Here is a 27,694-nt window from a genome sequence, read left to right as displayed (position 1 = left end):
AGGAGAAGTCTTGAAGGTCCCATCTAGGAGCTTCTCCATGCCTGGGAAGTCCAGGTCCTGGCAGGGAGCTGAAGGCACATTCAAAGGGGTGTGGAGTGATGGAGGGGAGTTTCCTGAAGGGACTCCATAGGGAGTGGGCAGGGCTCAGAGAAACCACAAAGGATAGTGCAGGGCCCAGAGCTAGTATGAGTGAGGACTGTTCCCACCCCCAGAGCTGAGGGGTGAGGGGCAGGGGCATTTCCTGGGACCCGGAGACCCCGAGGGCTGGGTAGAGTCCTCTGAGGGAAGCTGTGTGGCCCCAGAGAATGGAAGCCAGGGGAGTAAGTACCCCAAGCTCTCTCCTCCCTGCTCTGATATCTAACCCCCCCATTGGCCAAACCCAACAAGAAACCAGACACAAGGAGCCCATCAGCCCATGGATGTAGCCGCACAGGTGGGCCTGCTGGGCAGAAGGCGCCGTGTAAAGGGATGGAGGAGGGTCGGGAGAAGCAGACAGAGGATGCAGGCAGGTGCAGGAGGTGAAGACCTAGGAGGCTGTTGTCAAAGTAGAATGAAAAGCCTGAGAGCAGGGACCTGCTGGCTGGGGGGCCCAAAGGGCACTAGGCCAGCCTCAGGACAGAAGTGTGAGGGTGGCAGGAGGGTTTAGGGGCCGGGATGGACTTGAAGGAGCTGGTGAGCTTGAGCAGGGCCCAGGCTGAGTGAGTATAGGGCATTACCCATAGGGAGCAAACAGGGAGCAAAGGCTACGTGACTCAAGGAGAGGACGAGACAGAGGATAAGGAAGGCCGGGAGTGGGAGGTTATGGTCTGAGATGGGGCTTCCCAGTGCCAGGTGATGCAAGGTTGAAACCTAGCTCCAAAGGACGGTTCCAGGTACACGTCGAACCTCAGCGACAATGTCAGTGAACCTCAGGGCAATGTCATAACTAAGTCAGCTTCCTGAGGAGGCTTCCTTAAAGCACAGGGGTCATCAGAGCAGATGGTCATTGTTAATAGAAGTTTAAACGTCTCAATATTTTATGGACTCACTATATACTTTTTAAAGACATTTTCAATGCAGGAGCCTTAAAAAATGCACTTGTTTTGTATATTAGGTCCTGCCTGTCTCCTCTCTCATTGTTAAATCACTCTCTACTCTGAAAATCACAGGGTACAAATCAAAGGTACAAGTTTTGGAATTAGCCTTGGGTTCAAACCCTGACATTGCCCTGTGCCAGCATCCTGATGTTGAGTGAGTCCCTTCATCTTAGCCATTTTTTAAATCATGGTAAAATACCTATAAAGTTTACCGTCTTAACCACTTTTAAGTGTACAGATCAGTAGTTGTAAGTTATTCACATTGTTGTGCAACCAGCCTCAGAATTTTTCATTTTGCAAAACTGAAACTGTACCCATTAAACAACAATTCCCCGTTTCCGCTTCCCCAGCTCCTGGCAACCCCCGTTCTATTTTGTTTCTATGAGCTTGACTACTTTATGTACCTCACACAGTGGAATCATACAAAATTTGCCTTTTTGTGACACTTATTTCACATAATGTCCTCACGGTTCATCCATGTTGTAGCATGTGTCAGAATTTCCTTCCTCCTACACTGAATAATATTCCACTGTATGGATGGACCACATTTTGCTTATCCAATCATCAGTCAGTGGGCACTTGGGTGGCTTCCACCTTTTGGCAATTGTGAATAATGCTACTATAAACATGAGTGTACAAATAACTCTTTAAGTTCCTGCTTTCAATTCTTTGGGGTATATACCCGGAAGTGGACTTGCTGGATCATATGATAATTTTATTCTAAATTGTTTGAGAAGCCGCTCTACTGTTTTCCATATCAGCTGCACCATTTTACATTCTCAGCGGTGCATAAGTGTTCCCCTACTCTACATCCTTGCCAACACTTGTTATTTTCTGTTGCTGTTTGTTTGGTTTTGATAGTAGCCATCCTAATGGGTATGAGGTGGTATCTCACTGTGGTTTTGATTTGAATTTCCCTAATGACTAGTAATGTTGAGCATCTTTTTATATGCTTGTTGGACATTTATATATCTTCTTTGGAGAAATGTCTATTCCAGTTCTATGCCCATATTTGATCAAGTTATTTGGGGGTTCTTTTTTGTTGTTGTTGAGTTATAGTTCTCTATATATTCTTCATATTAACCCTTTTTCAGATTTGTGTTTTGCAACTATTTTCTCCCATTCTCTAGATGGCCTTTCACCCTGTTTATTGTGTCCTTTGATTCACTGAAGTTTTAATTTTTGATATAGTTGAATTTATCTATTTTTACTTTTGCTGCCTATGCTTTTGGTATCATATCCAATAATGCATTGCCAAATCCAATGTCATAAAGCTTTCCTCCTGTGCTTTCCTCTAAAAGTTTTATAGTTTTAGACTATGTTTAAGCCTTTGATCCACTTTGAGTTAATTTTTATACATGGTGTAAGGTAAGAGTTCAACTTAATTCTTTTGCAGTCTTTCCCAGCATCATTTGTTGAAAATACTGCTCTTTCCCCATTGAATAATCTTGGCACCCTTGTCAAAAATCATTGGACCATACATGCAAAGTTTTATTTCTGTGCTCTCTATTCTATTCTATTGGCCTATGTGCCTGACCTTATGTCAGTATCACACTGTTTTGATTACTGTACCTTTGTATGCAGTAAGTTTTGAAATCAGGAAGTGTGAGACCTCCAGCTTTGCTTTTCTTTCTCAAGATTATTTTGGCTATTTGGGGCCCACTGAGATTCCATATGAATTTTAGGATGGATTTTTCTATTTCTGCCAAAACTGCTGTTGGGATTTTGAATCTGTAGATCCTGCTGTGTAGTAATGACATCTTAACAATATTAAGTCTTCCAACCCACGAATACAGGGTGTCTTTCCATTTATTTGTGTCTTTAATTTCTTTCAGCAGCACTTGGTAGTTTTCAGTGTACACATCTTTTACCACCTTGGTTAAATTTATCCCAAAATATGTTATTCATTTTGATGCTATTGTAAATGAAATTATTTTCTTAACTTCCTTTTCAGATTGTTCATTGTGAGCATATAGAAACACAACTGATGTTTGTGTGTTGATTTTGTGTCCTACGATTTTGCTAGTGAATGTTATTTATTAGTTCTAGGAGGGTTGTGGTTTTTCATGGACTCTTTAGGATTTTGTACATGTAAGATCATGTTGCCTGTGAACAGAGATAATTTTACTTCTTCCTTTCGAATTTGGATGCCTTTATTTCTTTGTCTTGCCTAATTGCTCTGGCTAGGACTTCCAGTACTTTGTTGAATAGAAGTGGCAAAAGCAGGTATCCTTATCTTATTCTTGAAATTAGAGGAAAAGCTTTCAGTCTTTCACCTTTGAGTATGATGCTACCTGTGGGCCTTTCATATTTGACCTTTATTATGTTGAGGTAATTTCCCTCTATTCCCTGTTTGTTGAGTGCTTTTATCATGAAAGAGTGTTGCATTTTGTCAAATGCTTTTTGTACATCAATCGAGATGATCATTTTTTTCCTTCTTTCTGTTAATGTGATGTATTACGTGGATTAATTTTCATATGTTGAACCATCAAGTCTGCATTCCAAGAATAAATCCCACTTGGTCATAGTGTATGATCCTTTTAATGTACTGTTGAATTCGGTTTCCTCCTATTTTGTTGAGGATTGTGGTATCAGTGTTCATAAGAGATATTGGTCTGTAGTTTTCTTGTAGTGTCTTTGTCTGGGTTTGGTATCAAGGTAATGCTGTCCTCTCACTTCACCTTTTGAGTCTCAGCTTCTTCATCTCTAAGATGGAGATAATAATAGAGACCCTGTTTAGGGCTGTCATGCAGATTAAATGATAAAAATGCACACAAAATGCTTCAGCAGGGCCCAGTTCACAGGAAGCCCTCAAAATATGTTAGAGGATGATAAGGATAATAATAAAAATAATAATAAATAAATAACAGTTCATCTCATAGTTGGACAGCTCAGTAGGCTGGGGCTTATAGAGTCAGTCTGTATTAGCAGCAGGGCGTCTGTACAGTAGCAGCATTTAGCAATTTTCCAAGTAAAGGGAGCGAGTGATATTATAGGGCCAAACTAGGAAGCTGTCTCCTGGCCTAACATGTGGTAGAGGCTCACCCAAATTTGTGGAGTCATTTAAAACTTCCTGCTTGCTTTGATTTCTTAATAATGGCTTGACAGGTTTTGAGGAACTGAAAGCAGTGAAGCCTGGCAAGAGACAAACAAAATGTAACACACAGAATTTCTCTCATTCATGGGTTATCAAAGGTTCAAAGGACACAAAGATCAATGGCAATGGTGATGAAGATGATGTGGGTGACATTTTCCAAAGAACTAATGTGTTTTCATTTTTTTAAATACTTTATTTTTTGAACAGTTTTAGGTTTACAGGAAATTGAGCAGAGAATACAGAGAGTTCCCATATATCCACCCCTCCAATACACACAGTTTCCCCTATTATTAACATCATGCATTAGTGCGGTACATTTGTTACAACTGATGAACCAATATTGATATGCTATTATTAACTAAGTCCATAGTTTACATTAGGGTTCACTCTTTGCGTTGTACGTTCTTTCCTTTTGACAAATGTATAGTGACAAGTATCCACCATTACAGTATCATAAAAAATATTTTCACTGCCCTGAAATCCTCTGTGCCCCTCCTCTTCATTCTGAGCCCCAGAGCCCCCGTGCCCCTGGCAAGCACTGATCTTTTACTCTCCTTATAGTTTTACTTTTTCCAGAATTTAATACAGTTGGAATCATATGGTATGTAACCTTTTCAGACTAGGTTCTTTCACTAAGCAATATGCATTGAAGATTCCTCCATGTCTTTTTTGTTATTTGATAACTCATTTATTTTTATCACTAGTATTTCATTGTATGGATGTACCACAATTTGTCTATCCATTTACCTTTTAAAGGACATCTTGGTTGCTTCCAGTTTTTGGCAGTTATGAAGAAAGATGCTGTAAGCATGTATCCAAACTAAATGAGTCTTCATGGATATAGAGAACAGACTGTGGTTGCCAAGGGGGAGGGGGTTGAGGGAGAGATGGAGTGGGGGGTTGAGGTTAGCAGATGTGAGCTGTTACATCCAGGATGGAGAAACAACAAGGTCCTACTGTAGAGCACAGGGAACTATATTCAATATCCTGTGATAAAGCATAATGGAAAAGAATATTTTAAAAAGAATGTATATATATGTATAACTGAATCACTTTGCTGTACAGCAGAAATTAATACAACATTGTAAATCGACTACATTTCAATAAAATAAATAAATAAACAATATAAATGAGTCTTAAAAATCAACAATAAGAAACCAAACAACCCAACTTAAAAATGGGCAAAAGAGCTCAACAGACACCTCACCAAAGAAAATCTACAGATGTCAAATAAGCATATGAAAAGATGTTAAACATCATATATCATTAAGGAATTTCAAATAAACATGAAATATCTCTTCATTTATTTAGACTACTTTGATTTCTTTCATCAACATTTTGTAGTTTTCTTCATATACCTCTTCATATAGCTAAGTATTTTGTTAGATTTATTCCTAAGTACTTCATTTTTTTTTTGGTGCTAATGTAAATGGTGTTGTGTTTTTAATTTCATATTCCACTTGTTCATTGTTGGTATATAGGAAAGCAATTGACTTTTGTATATTAATCATGTATTCTGCAACCTGGGTACAATTGCTCATTAGTTCCAGGAGGGCTTTCTGTCGGTTCTTTGGGATTTTCTGCATAGACAATCATGCCATCTGCAAAATGGGCAAAAGATCTGAACAAACACCTCACCAAAGAAGATTTCTTTTTCCTTCCCAATCTATCTTTTATTCTCTTTTCTTGCCTTGTTGCATTAGCTAGGAGATACAGTACAATGTTGAAAATGCATGGTGAAAGGGGACATCTTCACCTTATTCCTGATCTTAATTGGAAAGTTTCTAGTTTCTCACCATTAAATATGACGTTAGCTTTAGGGTTTTTATAGATGTACTTTATCAGGTTGAGGAAGTTCCCCTCCATCCCTAATTTGCCAAGAGTTGTTGTGGTGGTTTGGTGGTTTGTTAGTTTATCATGGATGGTGTTTAATTTTGTCAAATGCTCTTTTTGCATCTACTGTTATGATAATGCGATTTCTCTTCTCTACGCTGTTGATGTGATGGATTACATTAATTGATTTCCAAATGTTGAACCAGCCTTGCATACCTGGAATAAATCCCACTTGACTGTGGTGTAGAAGTCTTTTTATACATCACTGGATTCAATTTGCTAATATTTTGTTGAGGATTTTGCATCTATGTTCATGGGAGGTATTGGTCTGCAATTTTCCTGTTTTGCAATATCTTTATCTGGTTTTGCTATTAGAATAAGCTTGGCCTCACAGAATGAGCTGGGAAGTGTTCTCTCTTCTTCTGTTTTCTGGAAGAGATTATTTAGAACTGATATCATTCTTTCCTTAATGTTTGATAGAATTGACCAGTGAACCCATCCAGGCCTGGTGCTTTCCATTTTGGAAGGTTATTCATTATTGATTCAAATTCTTTACTAGATATGAGTCTATTCAGAGTATTTATTTCTCCATGTGTGACTTTCAGTAGATTGTGTCTTTCAAGGAAATGGTCCACTTCATTAAGTTATAAAATCTGTGGGCATAGAATTATTCATAATATTCCTTTATTATCCCTTCAGTGTCCATGAGATCAGTAGTGATGCCATCGCTTTCATTTCTGATCTGAGTAATTTGTATCTTCTCTCTTTTTTTCTTGGTTATCCTGCTAGAGGTTTGTCAATTTTATTGATCTTTACAAAAAAAAACCAAACAGCTCTTTATTTTGCTGACTTTTCTCTCTTGTTTTCCTGCTTTTTATTTCATTCATTGCTTCTTTTCTTCTGCTTGTGGTAGGCTTATATTGCTCTTCTTTCTCTAGTTTCATAAGGTGGAAGCTTAGATCTTTTCAAATGTATGCCTTCAATGCCATAAACTTCCCTCCAAGCACTGCTTTCACTGCATCTTGCAAATTTTCATAGGTTGTATTTTCATTTTCATTTAGCTCAAGATAAATTTTTATTTCCCATGAGACTCCCTCCTTGACCCATCTGTTATTTAGAGGTGTGTTGTTTAATCTCCAAATATTTGGGGATTTTCCAGCTGTCTTTCTGGTATTGGTTTCTAGCCTAATTCCATTGTGTTCTGAAAACGTACTTTGCATAATTTCTATTCTTTTACATTTGTTGAGGTATATTTCGTGGCCTGGAATGTGGTCTGCTTGGTGAATGTTCCATGGGAGCTTGAGAAGGATGTGTGTTTTGTTGCTGTGGGATGAAGCTGTGTGGTTGCCAGTTAGATCCAGATGATGGTAGTGCTGTTCAGTTCAACTTCATTCTTACTAATTTTCTGCCTGGTGGGTCTGCCCGTCACTGACAGAGGGCTGTTGAGGTCTCCAGCTACCATGATGGATTCATCTGCTTCTCCTTGCAGTCCTATCAGTTTTTGCCTTCCATACTTTGATGCTCTATTGTTGGGTACATACAATGAAGGACTGTTATGTCTGCTTGGAGAATCGACCCCTTTATCACTATGTATCGCCTCTCTTTATCCCTGATAACTTTCCTTCCTCTGAAGTTGGCTCTGCCTGAAATTAATAGAGCTACTCCTGCTTTCTTCTTGTGTTTCAGTATTTTAAGTGCCAAAGTGTTTGGTAGGAATTTGAAAAGTGGGTAAAGGCACAGTCATTTGAATCAGGCAAACCTGGGAACAAGCCAAGCGAGTCAAAGTGGCTGACTGTGGGCACACTTAATCGTTCTATGCCTCAGTTTCCTCATCTAAGAAATGAGTAACTATCGGACCTACTGTACAGCACAGGGAACTATATTCAATATCTTGCAGTAACCTGTGATAGAAAAGAATCTGAAAAAGAATAGATATTATATATATGTATAACTGAATCACTTTGCTGTACACCTGAAACTAACACAACATTGTAAATCAACTAGACTTCAATAAAAAATTAAATTTTTTTTGAAATGAGGAAGTATCCCTTTGAATTATTGTGAAGATGAAACGGGATAATGCAGTAAAGCACTTAGCAAATTTCCTGGCATTTGTGTAATTACACATAATGTGTCATTAATATATTCTACTAATATATGCAGTTATATTATTATCTATTCATATACTATAAGCTATTATTAATAAAAGCTATTGGTTATAATTATATGGTGGGACATTAGTATAGATTTCTAAGTCCAAGTACTCTCTATGAAAGTTGGATGAGGCACTCTGAGAAGAGTGACTTAGAAAATATTTGCAAAGTCTCAGGCTGGAGTGGATGGCTCATAGGCAGTGTCCTGAGAAGACAGAGGACTTCGCACGTGCCCTGCAGCCCATAGTCCAGGGCGCCGGGGCCAGGGGGGGATGTGATATTTCCTCCTTGGTGCCGAGTTTTGCTCATTCTTCTTATTAAAGTGGTTACACAGGAGGTTTCTGACGCCACTGACAAATCACTGTCTGGGGTCTCTCTCTTTTGAGGGAAATGTGGTCACACCAGGGCTCCTATTGAAAAATAGATCATCTTTGGTAATTCTGAGTAGCTTTTAAGAAGCAACAGTAATAATTAATCACATGGGATAAACCTTCATTATACACCAAGGCTTTTAAAAGGTAGTTATAAAACTATGTTTTGTGGTGTGAGCTCAATTGTGTTTAAACTTTTTTTTTTTTTTTTCTTTTTGCGTATGCGGGCCTCTCACTGCTGTGGCCTCTCCCGTTGCGGAGCACAGGCTCCGGACGCGCAGGCTCCGGATGCGCAGGCTCAGCGGCCATGGCTCACGGGCCCAGCCGCTCCGCGGCATATGGGATCCTCCCAGACCGGGGCACGAACCCGTATCCCCTGCATCGGCAGGCGGACTCTCAACCACTGCGCCACCAGGGAGGCCCGTGTTTAAACTTTTTAAAAAGATTGTAAGCATAGAGAAAAGACTGGAATGATGTGAACCACCGTGTTCTCAGTGCCTGCCTCTGGGGGACGGGAGTCTAAGTGATTTTAATGTCTTCTTTGTGTTTTTCTCTAGTTCTCATTTTCTGCATTATTAGAAAAAACATGTTATTTTAAAAATGAATAGAACAAACAAATGAAAACAACAATTATTACAAAACCTCCCCTGAACTTTAACACTTGCAGTAAATGGACAGTTGTCACTTGCCAACTGACCTTTCTGGTTTGTGTTGGACCATTTCTGCTGTCTTGCCACTCGGGACAACCAAAAGGATACTTGCATGGGATCAGAGAACTATCACGTGGCCAATTCCTGGCCAATTCCCCCCGAGTTCCCTCTTGCCTCTGTGTTGCCTGACGCCCTACCCTAAAACTGGGCATCTATTCTGGGTCTGCTGTCAGGGTCTGGTGACCCTCCACTCACTAGCTGTGTGGCCTTAGGCAAGTCACTTAACCTCTCTGACCCTCAGCATCCTCCTCTTAAAATGAGGATTGCAGTGACCGTCCAGCCAGATGAAGTGGTTAGCACATTGGGGCCCCCAGTGTCAGTGGCACTAGTTATTCCTTGTTATTCCTGTTATTCCTGGCTCTGACTGTCCCCCTTCTGCATTTCAGTCTGCAGACGTCGACAACCATCACGCACTCATTGAATATAATGAGGCCGAAAGCAGCTTTGTTCTCCACGACTTCAATTCCTGCAACGGCACGTTCGTCAATGAGTGCCACATTCAGAACGTGGCTGTGAAGCTCCTACCCGGAGACATCCTGAGGTTTGGGTCCAGAGGGCTGACCTACGAACTGGTCATCGAAAACCCAGCCTCGGTGAGTCCAGGCCCCTGCGGGGGTGGGGTGGGGTGGGGTGCAGAGGTGCCGTGTTGTGTCACCTTCCGTGCAGCCTAGGGCTCGGGTACGGCCACAGGTGGAGTTCGTCTGGAGCGCGTCACTCTTCCTTTCGCGATTCTGCGAAGTTCAGCCCCATCGCGTGGGTGCCCGGGGAGAGCGAGTCCTCGCGCCCTCTTCTGGGCATTTCGTGGAATTACATGCAAGGGTTGCCTAGCGACCAGCCCCGAGGGAGAGCGTTTTCCTGAAAAGTGAAGCTTGGCGAGGGGAGGTGGAAAGCAAGTGTGTGCTTTTGAAGATGCAGAGATGGATGCTTCCTTTTTAGGCAGATCAGTGCTCTGCAACTTCCTAGCTTTGTGACCTCGGCCAGGCTTCTCTGTATGCCTGGGTCTGGGTCTTCTCAGCGGTGCAGGGCGTTGAGAGAGTATCTATGTATAAAAAGTCAAAGTCTCTGGCCAGAGTAGACGCTCAAGGCCTGCCAGCTGTTATCACACCGGATCAGAAATGTTCCCGGGATCAGGACCTAAGGTATGGCCCCAGGTTAAGCGGAACGTAAGCCAAAATTCGCCCAGCAAAGCTCAGTGACCAGAAGTATCTGGTTCAGTAGGGAGGCAGGATGGGGGCTGGTTAGCAACACAGTCCTGGGTCAGAACCCCAGCTCTGCCACTGGCCTACTCGGTGCACTCTTGCACAAACCATTGGACCCCTCGGAACCTCGGTTTCCTCATCTACAAAATGGGGCCAACGACAGCAATGACCTTGCAGGCTTATCTCGAGGGCTAAATGAGATGGTTCTAATTGTAAAACTCCCAGAATAATGCCCATTCGTGGTGAGCACACAATTAATACCTGTCGTGTGTGTCCCAGAGAGACGGCGTGTTAACCTCACTCCCCAGCACCAAGAACGCTGCATGGACTGAGACCTCCGAGGCTTAAAGTCCTTTCGGGGACGAGGCTGGGTATAAATAAATAAAGTTTAGAGAATCTAGGCAGAATCCTGGGTGTGGGTCCCCTAGGCAGCCCTAAATACCCACTCAGAGAAGATGAGCACCGTCCCTCAGGCTGCAGGGCTCGTGACACCGCATCCACCACGTTTGGCTTTGAAAACCTGGGACAGTTTTCTCCTGCTGCTTCTCAGCCCCCTTTTCCTCCTTGGACCAACATTAAAGTGTGCTCACTTGTGGGATGCACTGGGATCCACTGGCCGCCCTGAGGAGGGGCTCCTGACCCAGAAGGTGTTGACCTGATCAGGGGTTCTCAACATGGGTTCTAAGGATCCGCCTCGTCAGAAGCACGTGGGGAGCAGACCCACAGTGCAGATGTGGGCTTCACCCCAGGCCTGAGGACTCATACTTAGGATTCCCAGATGAAATACAGGACACCCAGTTAAATCTGAATTTCAGAGAAGCAACAAATAATTGTTATGTACAGGTGTGGCCCAAGTATTGCAAGGAACCACTTATGCTAAAATAATTATTCGGTGTTTATCTGAACTTCAGATTTAACGGACACCCTATAGTTTATTATATATTGATTTATTCATTTCTTTATTTATGCGAAATCTGGCAACCATACACATCCTCCCTGGGAGTAGGGCCTGGGAATATGCATTCTCACAAGCTCCCTGATGATTCTGATGCACCGCCAATAGGAGGGAAACCGAAATTTAGAATCATTTGTATGGAACACTTACAGAATTTTTTAGGGATCAAAGAAAAGGGGATTTCACACTCCCAAGCCTGAAAATCCAAGTTCATGAAGTTTGAATCAATGTGCCCCAACATGTCTGATTCCAAGGAATTTTCAGGAATGTTCAGTAAAATTACAGGTTCCCAGGCCCCCTCCCTGGGAAATTCTGACTCTGTGGCTTGCCTGTGGGGAGAAGAATAGGGGAGCAGCAAATAATATCTGCATTTTTTTCTTTTTTTTTTTCCTACAAAGATATTTATTGAAATATTATTGATAGGGGCATAAAATTTGAAACCTAAATTTCCATCCAAAGGAGGCATTGTTTAGGGCCTCCCTGGTGGCACAGTGGTTGAGAGTCCGCCTGCCGATGTAGGGGATACGGGTTCGTGCCCCGGTCTGGGAGGATCCCATATGCCGCGGAGCGGCTGGGCCCGTGGGCCGTGGCCGCTGGGCCTGCGCATCCGGAGCCTGTGCTCCGCAACGGGGGAGGCCACAACAGTGAGAGGCCCGCATACCGCAAAAAAAAAAAAAAAAACAAAACAAAACAAAACAAAGGAGGCATTGTTTAATAAATTATATTGTTTAATATATTCTAAGGAGTTTAATATATTATAAGGAGTTTGTTTATATATGGAATACTGTTCTGCCTTTTTAAAACACAGCTTTCTTGAGATATAATTGACATGCCATAAACGGCACATGTTTAAAGTCTGTAAGTGGATGGGCTTTGACATATGGGTACACCTGTGAAACCACAGCCACAATCAAGACAGTGAACAGCTCCTTCATCCTCCAAAGTTTCCTCCGGATCACAGCAAGTGTTTGTTTGCTTGCTTGCTCTTAACAGCTTCACTGAAGTACAATTTACATAACAGTAACTTCACCCATTTTAAGTGTCCAATTCAATCAATTTGAATATATTGATGGAGTTGTGCAGCCATCACCACAACCTGCTTTCAGAACACTTTCATCCATTTCTATCACCCCAAACCTTGGAGAAACCTTGGAGGTATTTCATTTTGGGGTTTGTTTTTAACTTTTAATTTTCAAAATTATGGTAAAATACACATAAAATTTACCATCTTAACCATGTTTAAGTGTACAGTTCACAGTGGCATTAAATCTATTCACACTGTTGTGCAGCCATCATCCCCATCCATCATCAGAACTTTGTTCATCTTCCCAAACTGAAACTCTAAGCCCATCAAATCAAACCCCCTGCTTCCTTCCTCCCCTCCCACCATGCTGTGTCTGTGAATTGGACTATTCTAGGTTCCTCATATAAATGGAATCTTACATTGTTTGTCCTTTTGCGATCATCTTATTTCACTTAGTATGATATCCTCATGGTTCATTCCAGTTGAATATTTCATTGTATGGATTCACCACATTTTGTTTATCTGCTCATCCATCCATGGCCACTTGGGTTGCTTCCACCTTTTGGCCATTTTGAGTAAGTTTGTTATGAACACGGGTGTACAACTATGGAATGGGGACTTTATTTTACAAGGTGCTTCTTATATAATTGTGGGAAACAGTGATGACGACCTCTAACCTTGAGCAGATAAGACGGAAGAAGATGTTTTGTAAGAAGAGAAACCAGGAGAGCAGCAGGAGGAATCACTGACGTGAACAGCACTGTGCTAAGCAATTCACCTGCTCTCCCTTATTTCACGCTCACAGCAACCTATGAGATGGGTTCTCCCATGATCCCCATTTTACAGACAAGGAATCCGAAACTCAGAGAGGTTAAGTAATTTCCCCAGGGCCACACAGCTTGTCAGTGCAAATTAAACACTATCCCCACTTGCGGAAAAAGGAGGGGAGAAAACCATTTAGTCTGATGCTAGCTGGAGCAGTAGCCTTGACTGGTTTTCACACCGAGGAAAGCATACTCTCACGGTCACTCGAATATACACGGAGTTTTTCAATTCTTATTCCTACACGCACTTGCACCTTGCTTCATTCCTTGGTTGACTGCAGGCAGCTGCACAAGTGTTCCCCTGGCCTGTGCCCAGGGCACTTTGCAGGACTCTCCACAGCCCCATCTTCTCAAAAGTGCTCTCTGCCGGGGCGTCCCCAGCTTGAGAAGCTTCCATCCATGATGCTCATATTCATGCAGGGGTCCTTTGCAGCGTCCGTGTGAGGGCAGCCTGTGGACTGACTGACACCTTCCTACAAATTCCACTTCCTGATGTCCCCAACCTGCTGGCTATTTAAAAGAAGAGAAAGGAAGAGGGGAAAAGGGAGAGGTATTGAAGAGCATCTGTCATCAAATATTTTGAAGCCCAGTTTTTCTAAAAAATTCGTGGCCCTCTTGCTTCCGGCCTATTCTTGTTTCCAATTGATTTTGGGGTCCCTGGTGAGGGCGCTGTGTTTCCTCCTTGGATGGAGTTTCCACGGAGGACTGCCCTGATATCATACAGATTAAGTATGATGAGAACTGTTCTTCTCCCGACAAAGAGTTCCCAAATGAAAGCATTTAGTTCAGGTTTTGTGGTGACCCTAACCAATAGAGGAGGGTGTGACAGCATTTTACTGGGGGAGGGGGGTGAGGTGCGGGGCGCTTAGGAATCCAGATGTGTTTGCAGATGTCACAGTGGTTAGAGCACGTGCCCTGAGGTCAGGCTGACTCCAGCGCCGTCCCAGCCCTGCTCTTGACCGGCTTTTATACTGGACGTGCACAAATCATCTACCTCTCAGAGCCTCGGTCCCCACTCCTGTAACAATAGTTCCTACCACCTTGAGTGACTGTGGTATTAAGTGGGCAAAGTGCGTAAATTGCGTAGTCCAGCATCTGGCACCTAATAAGCACATGATAACCCTCAGCTTTAGAGTCAAGCAAACCAGCATGGAGCAGCCAAGATGCCTCCTTTGTAAGTGTCCTTTTGGACAGGGAAACCTCCCAAGACCTGCCCCCACTAGCAGATAAATACATTTGCAGATAAATTACCCATAGAATAACATACAAGATGGAAAAATATAAAGAAAAACTCTTGTTTGACAAAGTGCATTGGCAGGCAGGTTGTGCCCAGGACCATCCTTTTTTTTTTTTTTTTTTTTTTTGCGGTCGCGTGCCTCTCACTGTTCTGGCCTCTCCCGTTGCAGAACACAGGCTCCGTACGTGCAGGCTCAGAGGCCAAGGCTCACACGCCCAGCCGCTCTGCGGCATGTGGGATCTTCCCGGACCGGGTCACAAACCCGTGTCCCCTGCATCGGCAGGTGGACTCTCAACCACTGCGCCACCACGGAAGCCCCCAGGACCATACTTTGTAAATTATAGCTCTCTCATCAAAGTATTACCTAGGGCTGCCATATTGCACAACTCCAGGGTCACCATTCACAACGTAGTCCATGTGGATGGCGCCCACTGAAGCTGTGCAGGACATAACCCGCAGGGCCATCTGCAATGCCCTGAAGCAACCGTTGATTAATCCCATAGAGTCTTGGCACCAGGCGTGGGAAATTGAAGTCCCAGAGTCAGGTGTGCTGCCGTGTTGTGGGTTTTGTTGGTTGTTGCCTTTACTCGTGCTTTCTGAGCTCTGGGAAAGGAGGTGTGGAAACAAGCTGTGCTAGTCACAGTGGCGCCGTTCTTACAAGGCAGCTGAGTAAGGAAACCCACGTCACCCGTATGTATCAATCGTGTCTTTCTCTGTTCTGAAATACGGCAAAACGGATGGAAATGGCCAGAATGAAAAAGGAAGCCAGGCGCCACAAATGACGTGCCGAGTTGTTCCATGAGGGGGTTGACAGCTCCTTGTCGGCAGCCCCCATCCCCATGACTGCCTGTGTCTGGCCTTCCCTGTAGCCTGCTCTGCCCTGTTCCCAGTCCAGCCAGACTCTCCCACGTGGCTCCTGGATACTGTCCTCTGTCCCTGCAATGTCATGACGTCCTGTCTTGCGAGAAGAGCGCCCTCTGTCGGCCAATATTCCTTGCTGCTTTAATGGGGAAGCTCTGCAGAACACAATCGAGAAAGCAAGGCCTTTGGAGTTAGATGGACCCAAGTTGAAATGCCAGCTGCAACTGACTTTACCTTTCTGAGCTTCAATTTCCAATTTCTGCCAAGGAGCTACTCATTAATCCCAGGTCCCCTTTCCCCCTTCAGTTGTTTTTATAGAGGTCCCTGGGACCACCCCTATCATGGCATAAACTGAGGCTCAGAGAGTTTCAGCGACTTCCCCAAGGTTAGGCATCAGTCATATAGATCCAGAGACAGGATTAAAAGCCAGCTCTCCTGAGTCCCTTGGAGGCTTTTCCTAATAGCACGAAGCATCGTGGGGCCGTGAGAGCCCAGGCAGGTCCTTCACTGCCCAGCGGTTAAGGAAGGTCTTGCAATTCCCAGTCCAACCTGCAATTTCACACTCTGACAGGGGATGATTCATTATGTGGGTAAAAACGAAAGCCACTGATAATAGAAGAAAATGCATTTTCAGTTATCTGGCTTCCTTGCTTGTTTGGCTCCACTAACTTTTTTTTTGGCTGCACCAATGCAGGATCTTAGTTCCTCAACCGGGGATCAAACCTGCACCCCCTGCATTGGAAGCGTGGAATCTTAACCACTGGACGGCCAGGGAAGTCCCTGGCTCCACTAACTTTTTTTCTTTAATTATTTTATTTATTTTATTTATTTATTTTTGGCTGTGTTGGGTCTTCATTGATGCGCGCGGTCTTTCTCTAGTTGCGGCGAGCGGGGGCTACCCTTCATTGCAGTGCGCGGGTTTCTCATTGCGGTGGCCTCTCTTGTTGCGGAGCATGGGCTCTAGGTGCATGCGCTTCAGTAGTTGTGGCATGCGGGCTCAGTTGTTGTGGCTCGCGGGCTCTAGAGCACAGGCTCAGTAGTTGTGGCCCATGGGCTTAGTTGCTCCGCGGCATGTGGGATCTTCCTGGACCAGGGCTCGAATCCCTGTCCCCTGCATTGGCAGGCGGATTCTTAACCACTGCGCCCCCAGGGAAGTCCATCCACTAACTCTTTACCAGGGATATTGCTGCCGTTCCTGGACAAATTCAGTTGCCCCCTTTCTTCTTCTTTTTTGACGATGGTGATCATACCTGATGGCTAATGTTTTATGCTCATTTATTATGGACCAGGAAGTGTTCCCAGCATTTCACGTGCACTATCTCACCCACTTCTCACAGACTAAGAAATGGCTGTTAGTATCCCTATGTCTTACAGACAAGGCACAGAAATGACACACTCGTCAGGGTCCCAGAGACGGAGCAGAGCCGGGAGCCGGACCAGAGTCTGTGTGACGCCGGATCCCAAGGTCTTAACCCGAGGTCGGCACGTTATGGCCCAGGGCCAATTGCGGGCCATCCCCTGTCTTTGTAAAGTTTCCTGGGAACACAGCCATCCCATTCATTTCAGTATTGCCTGTGTTGTCGGCTACAACGGCAGAGTAAGCTGGGCAGATCATATGGCCCACAGGGCTGGAAATGCTTACTGTCTGGCTCTACAGAAAACGTTTACCAGCCTCTGCTTGTAACATTATGCAGTACTGCCTCTTTCATTTGACTTGGTTTCTAAAAGAAGAACTTAAAATAGAGGGGGGAGCTGGGGAGAAAGAACTCACTCAGATTGAGCCTTACTGTGTGCCAGGAAATGTGCTGGTTAATTGCTTAAGTTTACTGAGGAATAAGAAAAAACAGACAAGCTGGAAAACTAAATTTTGAACAGTCTTTTCAATACCTCTTTAAAAGAGAGCTGGAAATATGTGGTTCTAAATATACATACACATATATATGCATTTGCAAATATAGTAATAATATAATTACATTGACATGGATCTGATAAATGTACTAGACATTAACATATTATATATACAACAGATGCATATTACAAATTTTGCCTGTTTCTTCAACTGGAAAGTTTTCTTTTAAAACTGTGGACTGTTGGGAATTCCCTGGTGGTCCAGTGGTTAGGACTCAGTGCTCTCAGTGCTCTCACTGCTGAGGGCCTGGGTTCAATTTCTGGTCAGGTAACTAAGATCCCACAAGTGCACGGCGAGGCCAAAAAGCTAAATAAATAAAACTATGGAATGTCTTCCCTGAGTCACTTTTGAAGCAGAAATTTGGGATTTGTAGTCTGAAGCCTGCTGTAGCTAGAGAACTATTTATCTATCAAAGTTTCTCTAAGCAGCGTTTTACTACTTGTCTTATGATTGATTCCTTGGTCTTAAATCATTCTTCTCTGGAGATGCTGCTTTACTTTTATAAGTTGAAAGGTAAATTTGGTGCATGATGACAGTCTGGTGGGTTTTATTTGAGCATGTCATAACCTTTAAAACAACTTTCACTCTGAGTACATAGTGATGCTTATGCTAAAGTCTCAGTAAGCATACTGTCCAGGAAATTTGATTGTTTGCAAGTATCAGAAAACCAACTAAAACTAGCCTAGGCAAAAAAAAAAAAAAAAAAAAAAAAAAAAGCTCATGGAACTGAAAAGGCCAAAAGCTGCAGCTTAGGCCCAGCTGGATCCAGGCGCCCAAATCATGGTCAGGAATCTGACTCTTTCTTCCCTGTTAGCTTCCCAATCTCAGACAGACTCTTGCCTCACCTGTAGGAAAGTGGCCACCAGCAGCCCCAGCACCCTACAAAGTAGCAGTTCCAGGGATAGAGCCAGCATCTTCATTGACAGTGGCTTGGATCACGTGGCTTCCCCTGAACCAATCACTGAGGCCATGGGCCAGGAATGCTCTGATTGGCCAGGCCTGGTTTATGGTCTCACCCCTGGGGTGGAAGGGTCAGAGTTCTATGGACTCAGGATTGTCAGGGAAAGGGTGTCTTCCCTGAAAAAAAATTAAGGTGCCCATCCAGAAGATGGAAGAAATGGATGCAGGGGAGGCAAAAACAAAGAAGATGTCCATGACATTAGGAAGCATTCCTATTGCCTAAGTGGAGCCTTCCTAACAGGATTTGCCACTAAGGATCTGGGGGGAGGAAAATGACGAATAATCCACTTTTCCATTGGAAAAGTCCCAGGCCAGTCTCCAAGGAAGCAGAGTTGCTCATTTCTCTCCTGTGGTGAACTGGTGTGATGAGAAGCTCAGAGTCAGGGCCTTAGTTGTCCATCCCCAAGAAGGGTGATGTTTCCACATTCCTGGGACCTCTGAATAGGGCCCGTTGTTGAGGAGGATGTGGCTTTACTGTACCGGGGGTTGAGAAGCCGGCAACTGAGTGAATGACCAGAGAGTATGGTGCCCTTCAGAACAAAGCCTCTTTCTGGTCAAGCTTTGTCATCTCCTACCTGACCTTGTAGGATTTCCTCTACCCTGTGCTCTTACAGGTCCCGTGGGGACTTACTTATGTGATGAGAACTCCTGAGGCTGGGTGTTTTATATCAAAGGCGATTTCCCGAGACCAGTGAAGTGGAGGGCACGGGGCAGCAGACAGCCTCAGGCTCGGCCTCTGCAGCAGAAACTCACACAAAAGGACCCCTGAGGCTGTGTTGTCACCAGATGTCTACAGGCGATGCAAATGACATCGGGGGAGGTGGAGACGGGAGCGCGGGCTGAACCCTTAGCATCCTGCTGAGACAGAACCCAGACTCGGTCAGGAACCAGGCCGCGTCCTGCTCCCTCTGGCAGACCACACCCTTTGTTACCAAATCAGAACCACGTTGCTCCTTCTCTGAACTTAGTTGATGATCATTCATTCATTCATTCATTCCGTCTCTCTATCTGGCAAGACCCAATTGAAGCAGGCCAAGTCTAGGGGTAGCAAAAGCTATTTGCAAAAATCCGGCTGTTTTCTCATTAGATTCTATTTCCCATTTTATGGACTGACCAGGAAGCTGATTAGAACTTGAAAGGAAAGGAAAAACCGTAAGATTGAAGATTTACAAGAAAATGGGAAAATTAGATGGGCCAGATCTCCTTTAACACAGCTGGGAAAAACCCAAACGAATGGCTTTTCTGAACAGCTCAAAGGGACTTAATTCTTTTAAGTTCCAAAACCTAAAAATAATGTATAACTTGGCGGTTCTGTGTTCTAAATGTATAACCCTGATTTCTCACACTGAAGCCCCGTACGTGATTTACCCTTTTCTTGGGGACATAGAATTATTACCCGTCTCTGAGTTACGGTGACACCCCGGTAGCTGTTGAGATAAAGGCCATTTGTCCTGGCACCAAGTAGCACCCTCTCCTGGCTTCTGAGATCTACTGGCCATGTTTTCTAGTCTCCATTCTGTCTTTCCAGGTCCATGGCTCCTCCATGCTGCGGTCAGTGTCCCTGCTCGCCACCATCACCCCTACCCCCCAGGCCCTTCCAGACCATGGGAATTAAGCTCCACATCTATGTATGTTAAATTTTTCTGTAAGGAAGCCGGTCTCTTCTCCCTCCTTTATGTATTTACTCACTAATGTATCTATGTCAGTATGGATCCATGTATACTGATTTTACACTTTGAATTATAATCCAATACTCATTAAATATTTCTTCGCTCAAATTCTTCCAGCCTTGGCCACTGGGAGCTCTTTCAGATTGCTTGCTGTGTCCTTGAGCATCTCCCCACCTTTTCGTTTTGGGCACTTGCTTACTCTCTGCTGTTACAAGATGCACCAGGCTTAGCATGTGTTTTCCCCATCCCAGCCCCAGAATCAAAGTGCTTTTTATTTACACTCCATTTGCCAACTGTTCAGCTCAGTCAGCGAACACCTACCATGAGTAGTAGGCACTCTGCTGGGTGCCAGCACAGCCAGAAATTGCTGGTAAATATTTAATGACCAGCTCTCTGGAAAAAGTAAAGTACATGGGTGCATAGCATAAGGTTTACTGATATAAAGAATGTGTAGCACAGTCTTTCCATGTAACAAGAAATGCAGTACTCTTTCTTGTAAATTCTATATAGCCAGCTGAGTCTCACAGAATGCTTTCATTGACTTTAGGTGAACTCTTGTATCCATAGCCAATTTCTCATTGCAGTTGACGAATGAGAGAGTTCCCAACCTGAGCACTCGTGGGTATTTTTGGATATTTTGGATTTATGAATAATACAAGTGAAAAAAGAAAGACGTTAGAACTTCACATGTTCATCAGTGACATGAGTGACTTTGTTGCTGCATCAGATAATAATTTTTAAATACTGGAAGAACGTTTCCCCAATTTTTTGCTCTATTCATAACATAACGGCTAAGACACAACATGCTTTTGTATAATCTGCATTGTTAACATTTTCTCCATTACCGTCTTAAGTCTAGGCAATCAACAAAACAAACAAACAAACAAAATCAAGCTCTACATGAACCACCATTATCAAACATATTTATAGAACTTTTTAAAAACCAAGCCCTCATTTATAACATTTCCTGATTTGTATGGTGTAATACGCCCTCCACGGTCAATTTCAAGCTCCCAATGACACATCCCTGAATACAGAGAAGGAAAGAGAGGTGTGGTAACACATTACTATGTAACATTTCCAACAGAAACATATAGTAGAGTGAAATAACCTCAAGAGCATAGGTAATAATAAAATAGAGTAAAATAATTAGGAAGGGGTGACTTTTAAGTTTGTATACCAATTGTTTCTGATATAATTTAATTGTAAATTTATGTAAGTTAATTCTTATTAATGGCTGTGTTCATCAAGCAGTTGGCAAAATTCCTGGACATTTAACAATCAGTTCTCGTGGGCGGGTACCAGCTGACCCCAGGACTCCTCTGGTACAGCAGTGAACATACCACAGGTCTTCCCGGATGGAGGCTGGGGTCCTCTGAGCTGCTTCCAGGGCGTGGCATGTACCAGATGAATAACACTTCCATAAGACAGTTGTCAGTGTTCCTAGAAAATCCCATTTCTAAGTAGCCCATGCGATGTCTTGTGTTTTTTCACACCATCTAATGTTCATTTCCTTTTTTTAACTTGGAAAATATCCTATCATTCACTAACCAATCATCTAAGATCCGTTTGTGAGTATGGAAAGCAGGTAATAAATCATGACTTCGAGTAACCTAGAAGTCCTAAAAGCACAGGTATTGGAGTCAAATAGTGTCACCACTTCCTGGCCGTGAGACGTTGGGCAAGTCATTTAACCTCTCTGAGCTTCAGTTTCTTAATCCACACAATGAGGGGTAAAATGCCTCCTGCAAGATTATTCTGGAGATCAGATGAGATGACGTGCATTAAGTGCCCAGCACAGTCTGTGGCACATCTGTGGCTTCTCTACACAGTGGCTCATAGTCGTTGTATTGTCCACAATTACTTACAAATGGCAGAGCACATAACAAGCTCTCCAAGGGCAAGGTCTAAGTTTCCACCTTCTCTGCAGGCTCCAGGGCTTCCTGGCAGAATTCATGTGTACTGTAGGCACTCGATGTGCAAACTACTTCGAATTTTTTTTAGGGTCTCCCGTTCAACTTATACTCTTTTCAGGGTTAGAAGCAGATATTGGGGAAATAACACAAAGAACAAATAGATAATTTGAAAAAAAATAGATAGTGATTTCTTGAGTAAATCATTGACCTGTGTTTATTAAAGCTAATATAAATTCAGCCGTGGATGTGGTCATGGTTAATCCAGGTGGTTGACAACCTGCTTTTTTTTTTTTTTTTTTTGGTACACGGGCCTCTCACTGTTGTGGCCTCTCCCGTTGCGGAGCACAGGCTCCAGACGCGCAGGTTCAGCGGCCATGTCTCACGGGCCTAGCCGCTCTGTGGCATGTGGGATCTTCCCGGACCGGGGCACGAACCCGTGTTCCCTGCATCGGCAGGCGGACTCTCAACCACTGCACCACCAGGGAAGCCCCAACCTGCTATTTTAAAGGTAGTATGGAAAAGAAATCAGGAGTATCACATATGCTACCTCAAAAACAAAACAAAAAACCCAACCATGGCAACATACCATATGGTCAGAGAACAGACACAAAGAAAGAGAAAAGGCATTAGCGTGTATTTTTAAACTAAAGTTTCTAAAAACAGACTTGAAGACTTCCCTGGTGACACAGTGGATAAGAATCCACCTGCCAGCGCAGGGGACACAGGTTCGAGCCCTGGTCTGGGAAGATCCCACATGTCGCGGAGGAACTAAGCCCATGTGCCACAACTACTGAGCCTGCGCTCTAGAGCCCACGTGCCACAACTGCTGAGCCCATGTGCCCCAGCTACTGCAGCCCATGCGCCTAGAGCCCACACTCCGAAACAAGAGAAGCCACCACAAGGAGAAGCCTGCCCACCACAACGAAGAGCCCCCCGCTCGCCGTAACTAAGAAACCCTGCACGTAGCAACGAAAACCCAACACAGCCAAAAATAAACAGAATTAAATCTAAAATAAATAAATAATACAAACAGACTTGTTGATAACTGACCTTGACCCCATGCTTCCTGTACAGCCCAAAACCTTGACCTTCCCTCTGATAAAGCAAGCCAGCAAACTAGAGAAAACCAACTTTAACCATCCAACTAAAGCTACCCTCAACCAACATGCTTCAGAGAAAAAGAAAAAACCAAAACTTTATTTTTTTAATTTTTAACCCCGAAGACCTTGGAGTCTCTGCTGCGTTTATACATCTTTGGCTCCTTCCCCCTAGGGGCCCTATCGTTCGGCTCTATGTGCTGCAAGCGACAGAAACCAGCTCTAGCCAGCCTCAGGGATGGAACACTTCAGGGTAGCACCCCAGGCAGGGCTCAAAACCAGCTTCCTTATTTTCCCCACCATGTTCACAGCAGCATAGTTATAATAGCCAAGAGGTAGAAACCACACAAGTGCCCATGACGCTTAATGAATAAACAAAATACACTCTAAACTATATAAATAAATGGAATATTATTTAGCCTTAAAAATGAAGGAAGGGCTTCCCTGGTGGCGCAGTGGTTGAGAGTCCGCCTGCCGATGCAGGGGACACGGGTTCGTGCCCCAGTCCGGGAGGATCCCACATGCTGCGGAGCAGCTGGGCCCGTGAGCCATGGCCGCTGAGCCTGCGTGTCCGGAGCCTGTGCTCCACAACGGGAGAGGCCACAGCAGTGAGAGGCCCACCTATCACAAAAAAAATAAAATAAAAAAAAAGAAGGAAATTTTGACATGTTACAACATGGATGAACCTTGAGGGCATTATGCTAAGTGAAATACGCCAGTCACAAAAAGACAAGTACCATGTGATTTCACTTATTTGAGGTACTTGGTACTTAGAGTAGTCCAATTCATAGAGACAGAATGTTGGTCACCACGGGCTGGGTGGCAGAGGGAATGGGGAGTTGTTCTCTAATGGTTAATAGAGTTTACGTTTTGCAAGACGAAAAAGTTCTGGAGATCCATCTCACAGGAATGTGAATATACTTAACACCACTGAACTGTATACTTTAAAATGGCTAAGATGATAAATTTTATGTTGCAGGTTATTTACCACAATTTGAAAAATAAATAAACAGCTTCCCTCTCTCCATGTCTGGGCTCCACTCCCTCATGCTGGCTGCATTGTGAAGTCCCACCAGGTCACTCCAGATCCTGGTGTCCAGCCAAGTCTTCTTGGGTCTCCTTGGCTCTGATTGGATCACTTGTCCCACCACTGAACCAATCAGTATGTCCAGGGAGTGTGAAAGGTTTATTGCTTAGCCCCACCCAGAGCAATAGGCGGACAGATTAGAAGGGAGATTCCTGGAATTTCCAGAAGAGCCAGGTGGGTTGCGGCCTGTCCACTACGGCAGTGAACCACTTGAGGCATGAGATATGACCACTCCCTTCAGCACCCTGGCAGTTAGTGGGCAGTGAGGCACATCTACCTGAGCATCCCAGCACAAAAGGGAATTCCTCCACACTACCCGTGGTCTCTCGATTTGTTTTCTATCAGGCGGGGGTAAAACATATTCAAATTTCCCCCTTCCCACCTTCAGCCCTTTCATTCGATAAATCTTTATTAAATCGATGAGGAAAGGTTGTAGGAATGATTGAGGCAAGACAGCCCCAGAGGAGAGGATGGGAAGGGATCGGATGGATGGAGAAGTGAGTGCAAGGCAGGAGCAGGACACCTCAGCTTCTGAAAGGAGAGAAAGGAAGAAAGCTTAGGTGGAGACCAAGGTGCCCACAGTGGAGAGAAATTCGAATCTTCACATAAGGTAACAGAGTTCTGGAACACTGCCAAGTCCGTTCCTAAAACAGGTTTCAACGGGGCCAGTGTCATCATAAATGCTGGGCCAGGTGTCACCAGGCAATTGGAGTTTGATTTTCCCGAACAGTGTTCTCCCTGACTCCAAAAAAGTCTTCAGGGGAATTCACCGGATTCTTGACTTGGCTGGGAAAGACTGTAGCTAAAAGACTGGTTTGGGAACCTGAGTGAGTGGAGAACCTTCCTCTTGAATACAATCCAGCTGGAGCTATAGGAAGTTCTGTCTGCCAGTGCTCCTATTTCGGAAGCATTCTGTCCTGTTTCTCATTACGTGTCTGCAGTCTGCAGAAAGAGAAACGTGACCGCCACAGGCGGCAAACCTTTGAACTTAGCTTCTTCCTTGAAAAGTGTGTTTTTTTCTGCCAAGAGACTGGGGGCGGGGCAGAGAAGGGAGAGAGAGACAGAGAGGGAAAGAGCTTTCCAGAACCCCAGTCCCACCACCCTCTCCACCACCACCTGAGCTTGGTGAAGTCCTTAACCTCTCCAAGCCTCATTTGTAAGCTAGGAATAAGGAGAGCTCCTCCCCTTCAGGGCTATCGCGAGAAATCGGTGAGTAATTACAGTAAATGGTAGCATTCACGATGTCACGGTTTAACCACTAGGCTCGGGGAGGGATGGCCACAACAGCATTAACCAAGACAAAGCCAGGTGTCAGCACCTCTCAGCATTTGCTTCTCCCGGTGTAGATGGATTTTGATGTGCTCTCTAATGAAAGTAGCTACAGACATCTTCCACTGGATCAGATGAAAAAAGGTTCCCTCGATAGATATTTATGGAGCGTCTGGCAAGAATCAGATGTGGCAGATGTTGAGGATCACAGGTTAATGAGCCACTTGGGTTTCGAGCCAGTTGGGGTGCCTGCCACCCCAGAGCTCTCGGCTTCGGGGAACAGGTGGAATGGGAGTGCCAGGGAGATACACAGTGTGGATGTGTGTGTCCTGGAGAGCTGGGCTTGAATCTCGGAGATGTGTTCATTCATTCTTTCAACCAGTATTTAAGGACCTACTGTGTATGTGCCAAGGGTTTATTCTAGGAGCTGAGGATACGGTGCTGAGCAAGGTAGAAAAAAAGCTGTCAGCCTCTCAGAGCTCAGAGGTGGCGTTGTACCAGCTCAGACGCTCACTGCCAAATCTGTGATCCTGGGAAAGTCACTAGGTCTTGCTCAGCCTCGGGCTCGTCACAGAGCATCAGGGGTATTAAATGAGGTAATGCATGTGAATCTCTTGACTGGGTGCCTGGCACGAAGGCTGCACCCAATAAATGGTGGTGCGATAGTGTGCAAGGTGACCCATGGTGGGGACCGCCATCCCAAATTTGGGGAGAGTGTGGGAGGGCTTCCTGGGAGAAGTGACTTATACGCCGAAATCTAGGGCAGCAATTATGTCGCCGGGACAGAAAGGTGAAGACCACCCCAGCTGCTCGTAACCTCCCCTGACCCTCTTGTCTGCCCCTGCAGGTCTCCTTCCCATGGGTGAGGGGCCCAGCACCTTGGCCAAGGCCACAGCCACCTTGGGCCACCCAGCAACTGAACCAGTCACCCTCACCAACACAGACCCCCTTCTACCCGGGCATCTGGCCAGCACCAGTGCAGAGGAGCTGGTCGCAGGGGTCCCCCGAGCCCCCCATGGTCCCACCAGCCTCCCACAGGCAGCCCATGAGTGCCAGCAAGAAGATGTTCTCCTTCGAGGTGGACAGAGCCGCCCACAGCGTTCCCATCATCAGGCAAGGTACTCATGGGCGCTTCCTTGGTGGCTTAGGGGAGGGGCTTTTGCTAGGAGGATGGGTCTCAGTTTCTGCTTTCCCCTTTTTTTTAAAATTTTTATTGAGGTTCAGTTGATTTACAGTGTTGTGTTAGTTTCAGGTATGCAGCACACTGAATCTGTTCAACATATACATGTATCCACTCTTTTTTAGATTCTTTTCCCATATAGACCATTACAGAGTATTGAGGAGAGTTCCCTGTGCTATCCAGTAGGTCGTCCTTAGTTATCTCCTTTATGTATAGTATTGTGTATGTCAATCCCTCTCTTCCAATTTATCCCTCCCCCCTCTTATTCCCGGTAACCATAAGTTTATTTTCTACATCTGTAACTCTATCTCTGTTTTGTAGATAAGTTCATTTGTACCTTTTTTTAGATTCCACATATAAGCAATATGGTATGATATTTGTCTTTCTCTGGCTTTTGCTTATGTTCTCTGGTTCTGAAGTAGAACATAATCAGATGTGAAAAAATTGGGATAAGCAGAAAGTTAGAAAACAGTAAAAGATAAGCTGTCACCCTTATCACCAGAATTCTCCCTGTTGACTTTTTGGTACAAACTCCTCCAAGACTGTGCTCTGCCCATCTGCACACGTCAGTACCTCTGTGGTGAGTGTGTGTGTGTGTGTGTGTTTGTACGTATATATGAATATATATGAATGTGTATCAGAATCTAAATTTATATACTTCGACTCAGATGTACAGACATATTGGTAACTGAAATCCCTCTTGCCTTAGGAGGTTTTTAAATATTTTATTACCATTTTACAGGTAAGAGGAGACTGAGGCTTATGGAGAAAATTACTTCTCCGGATGTTATGTATTCAATCTAATCAAAATAACGCTTTTCAGTCAAATTTAAGGCTGGTTATCTCAGTGACTGTCACTCACAGCCTGGTCACTTTGGGGACACACAGCCATCAGGGTTTCCTTCTCCCCCCTCCCCCCGAGAAGGCCTCAGGCATTTGGGCAGGAGACTTCCTGTCTGTCACCATCCTCTCGGCCTTGCCAGCCTTACTGGCAGAGTAGCTGGCTCGACTTAGTCCCTGGCATGATTCGCAGGTTTCTTCTGTGGCCACTGGTGTGAAGGTCCCATTCTCTGTTTTCTGTGTCCCAGCCCCAGACCCCTCTGAGTCCCCAGGTCTCTCGATGCCTCCACACCCTTCCCTGGTCTCACTCAGGACCACTCACCTAGTCACTTCCCTCAGCCATTCAAATAATAGTTATTATTCTGAAATATACAGACTAAGGGGCAAATGAAAGGTATCTCTGCAGTTTACATAATCATCATCATC

The 27,694-nt window shown here is 44.4% G+C and overlaps 1 protein-coding gene across 1 annotated transcript in view; it reads left to right on the top strand.

Annotated features, from left to right (window-relative positions):
- The window catches only part of LOC309808836 (forkhead-associated domain-containing protein 1-like), a gene marked incomplete at both ends in the record, with an annotated part of 87,951 nt that overhangs the window by 10,226 nt on the left and 50,031 nt on the right, over nucleotides 1–27,694 (top strand). Inside the window, 2 exons of the mRNA XM_082629409.1 lie at nucleotides 9,627–9,833; nucleotides 26,096–26,366. Coding sequence (XP_082485535.1) covers nucleotides 9,627–9,833; nucleotides 26,096–26,366 — 478 coding nt within the window. The remainder of the gene's footprint in view (nucleotides 1–9,626; nucleotides 9,834–26,095; nucleotides 26,367–27,694) is intronic.

This window comes from Mesoplodon mirus (genome assembly GCF_964341445.2).
Source record: "Mesoplodon mirus genome assembly, chromosome: 7".
NCBI classification, from domain to species: Eukaryota; Metazoa; Chordata; class Mammalia; order Artiodactyla; family Ziphiidae; genus Mesoplodon; species Mesoplodon mirus.
This window is presented reverse-complemented; position numbering and strand designations above follow the sequence as displayed.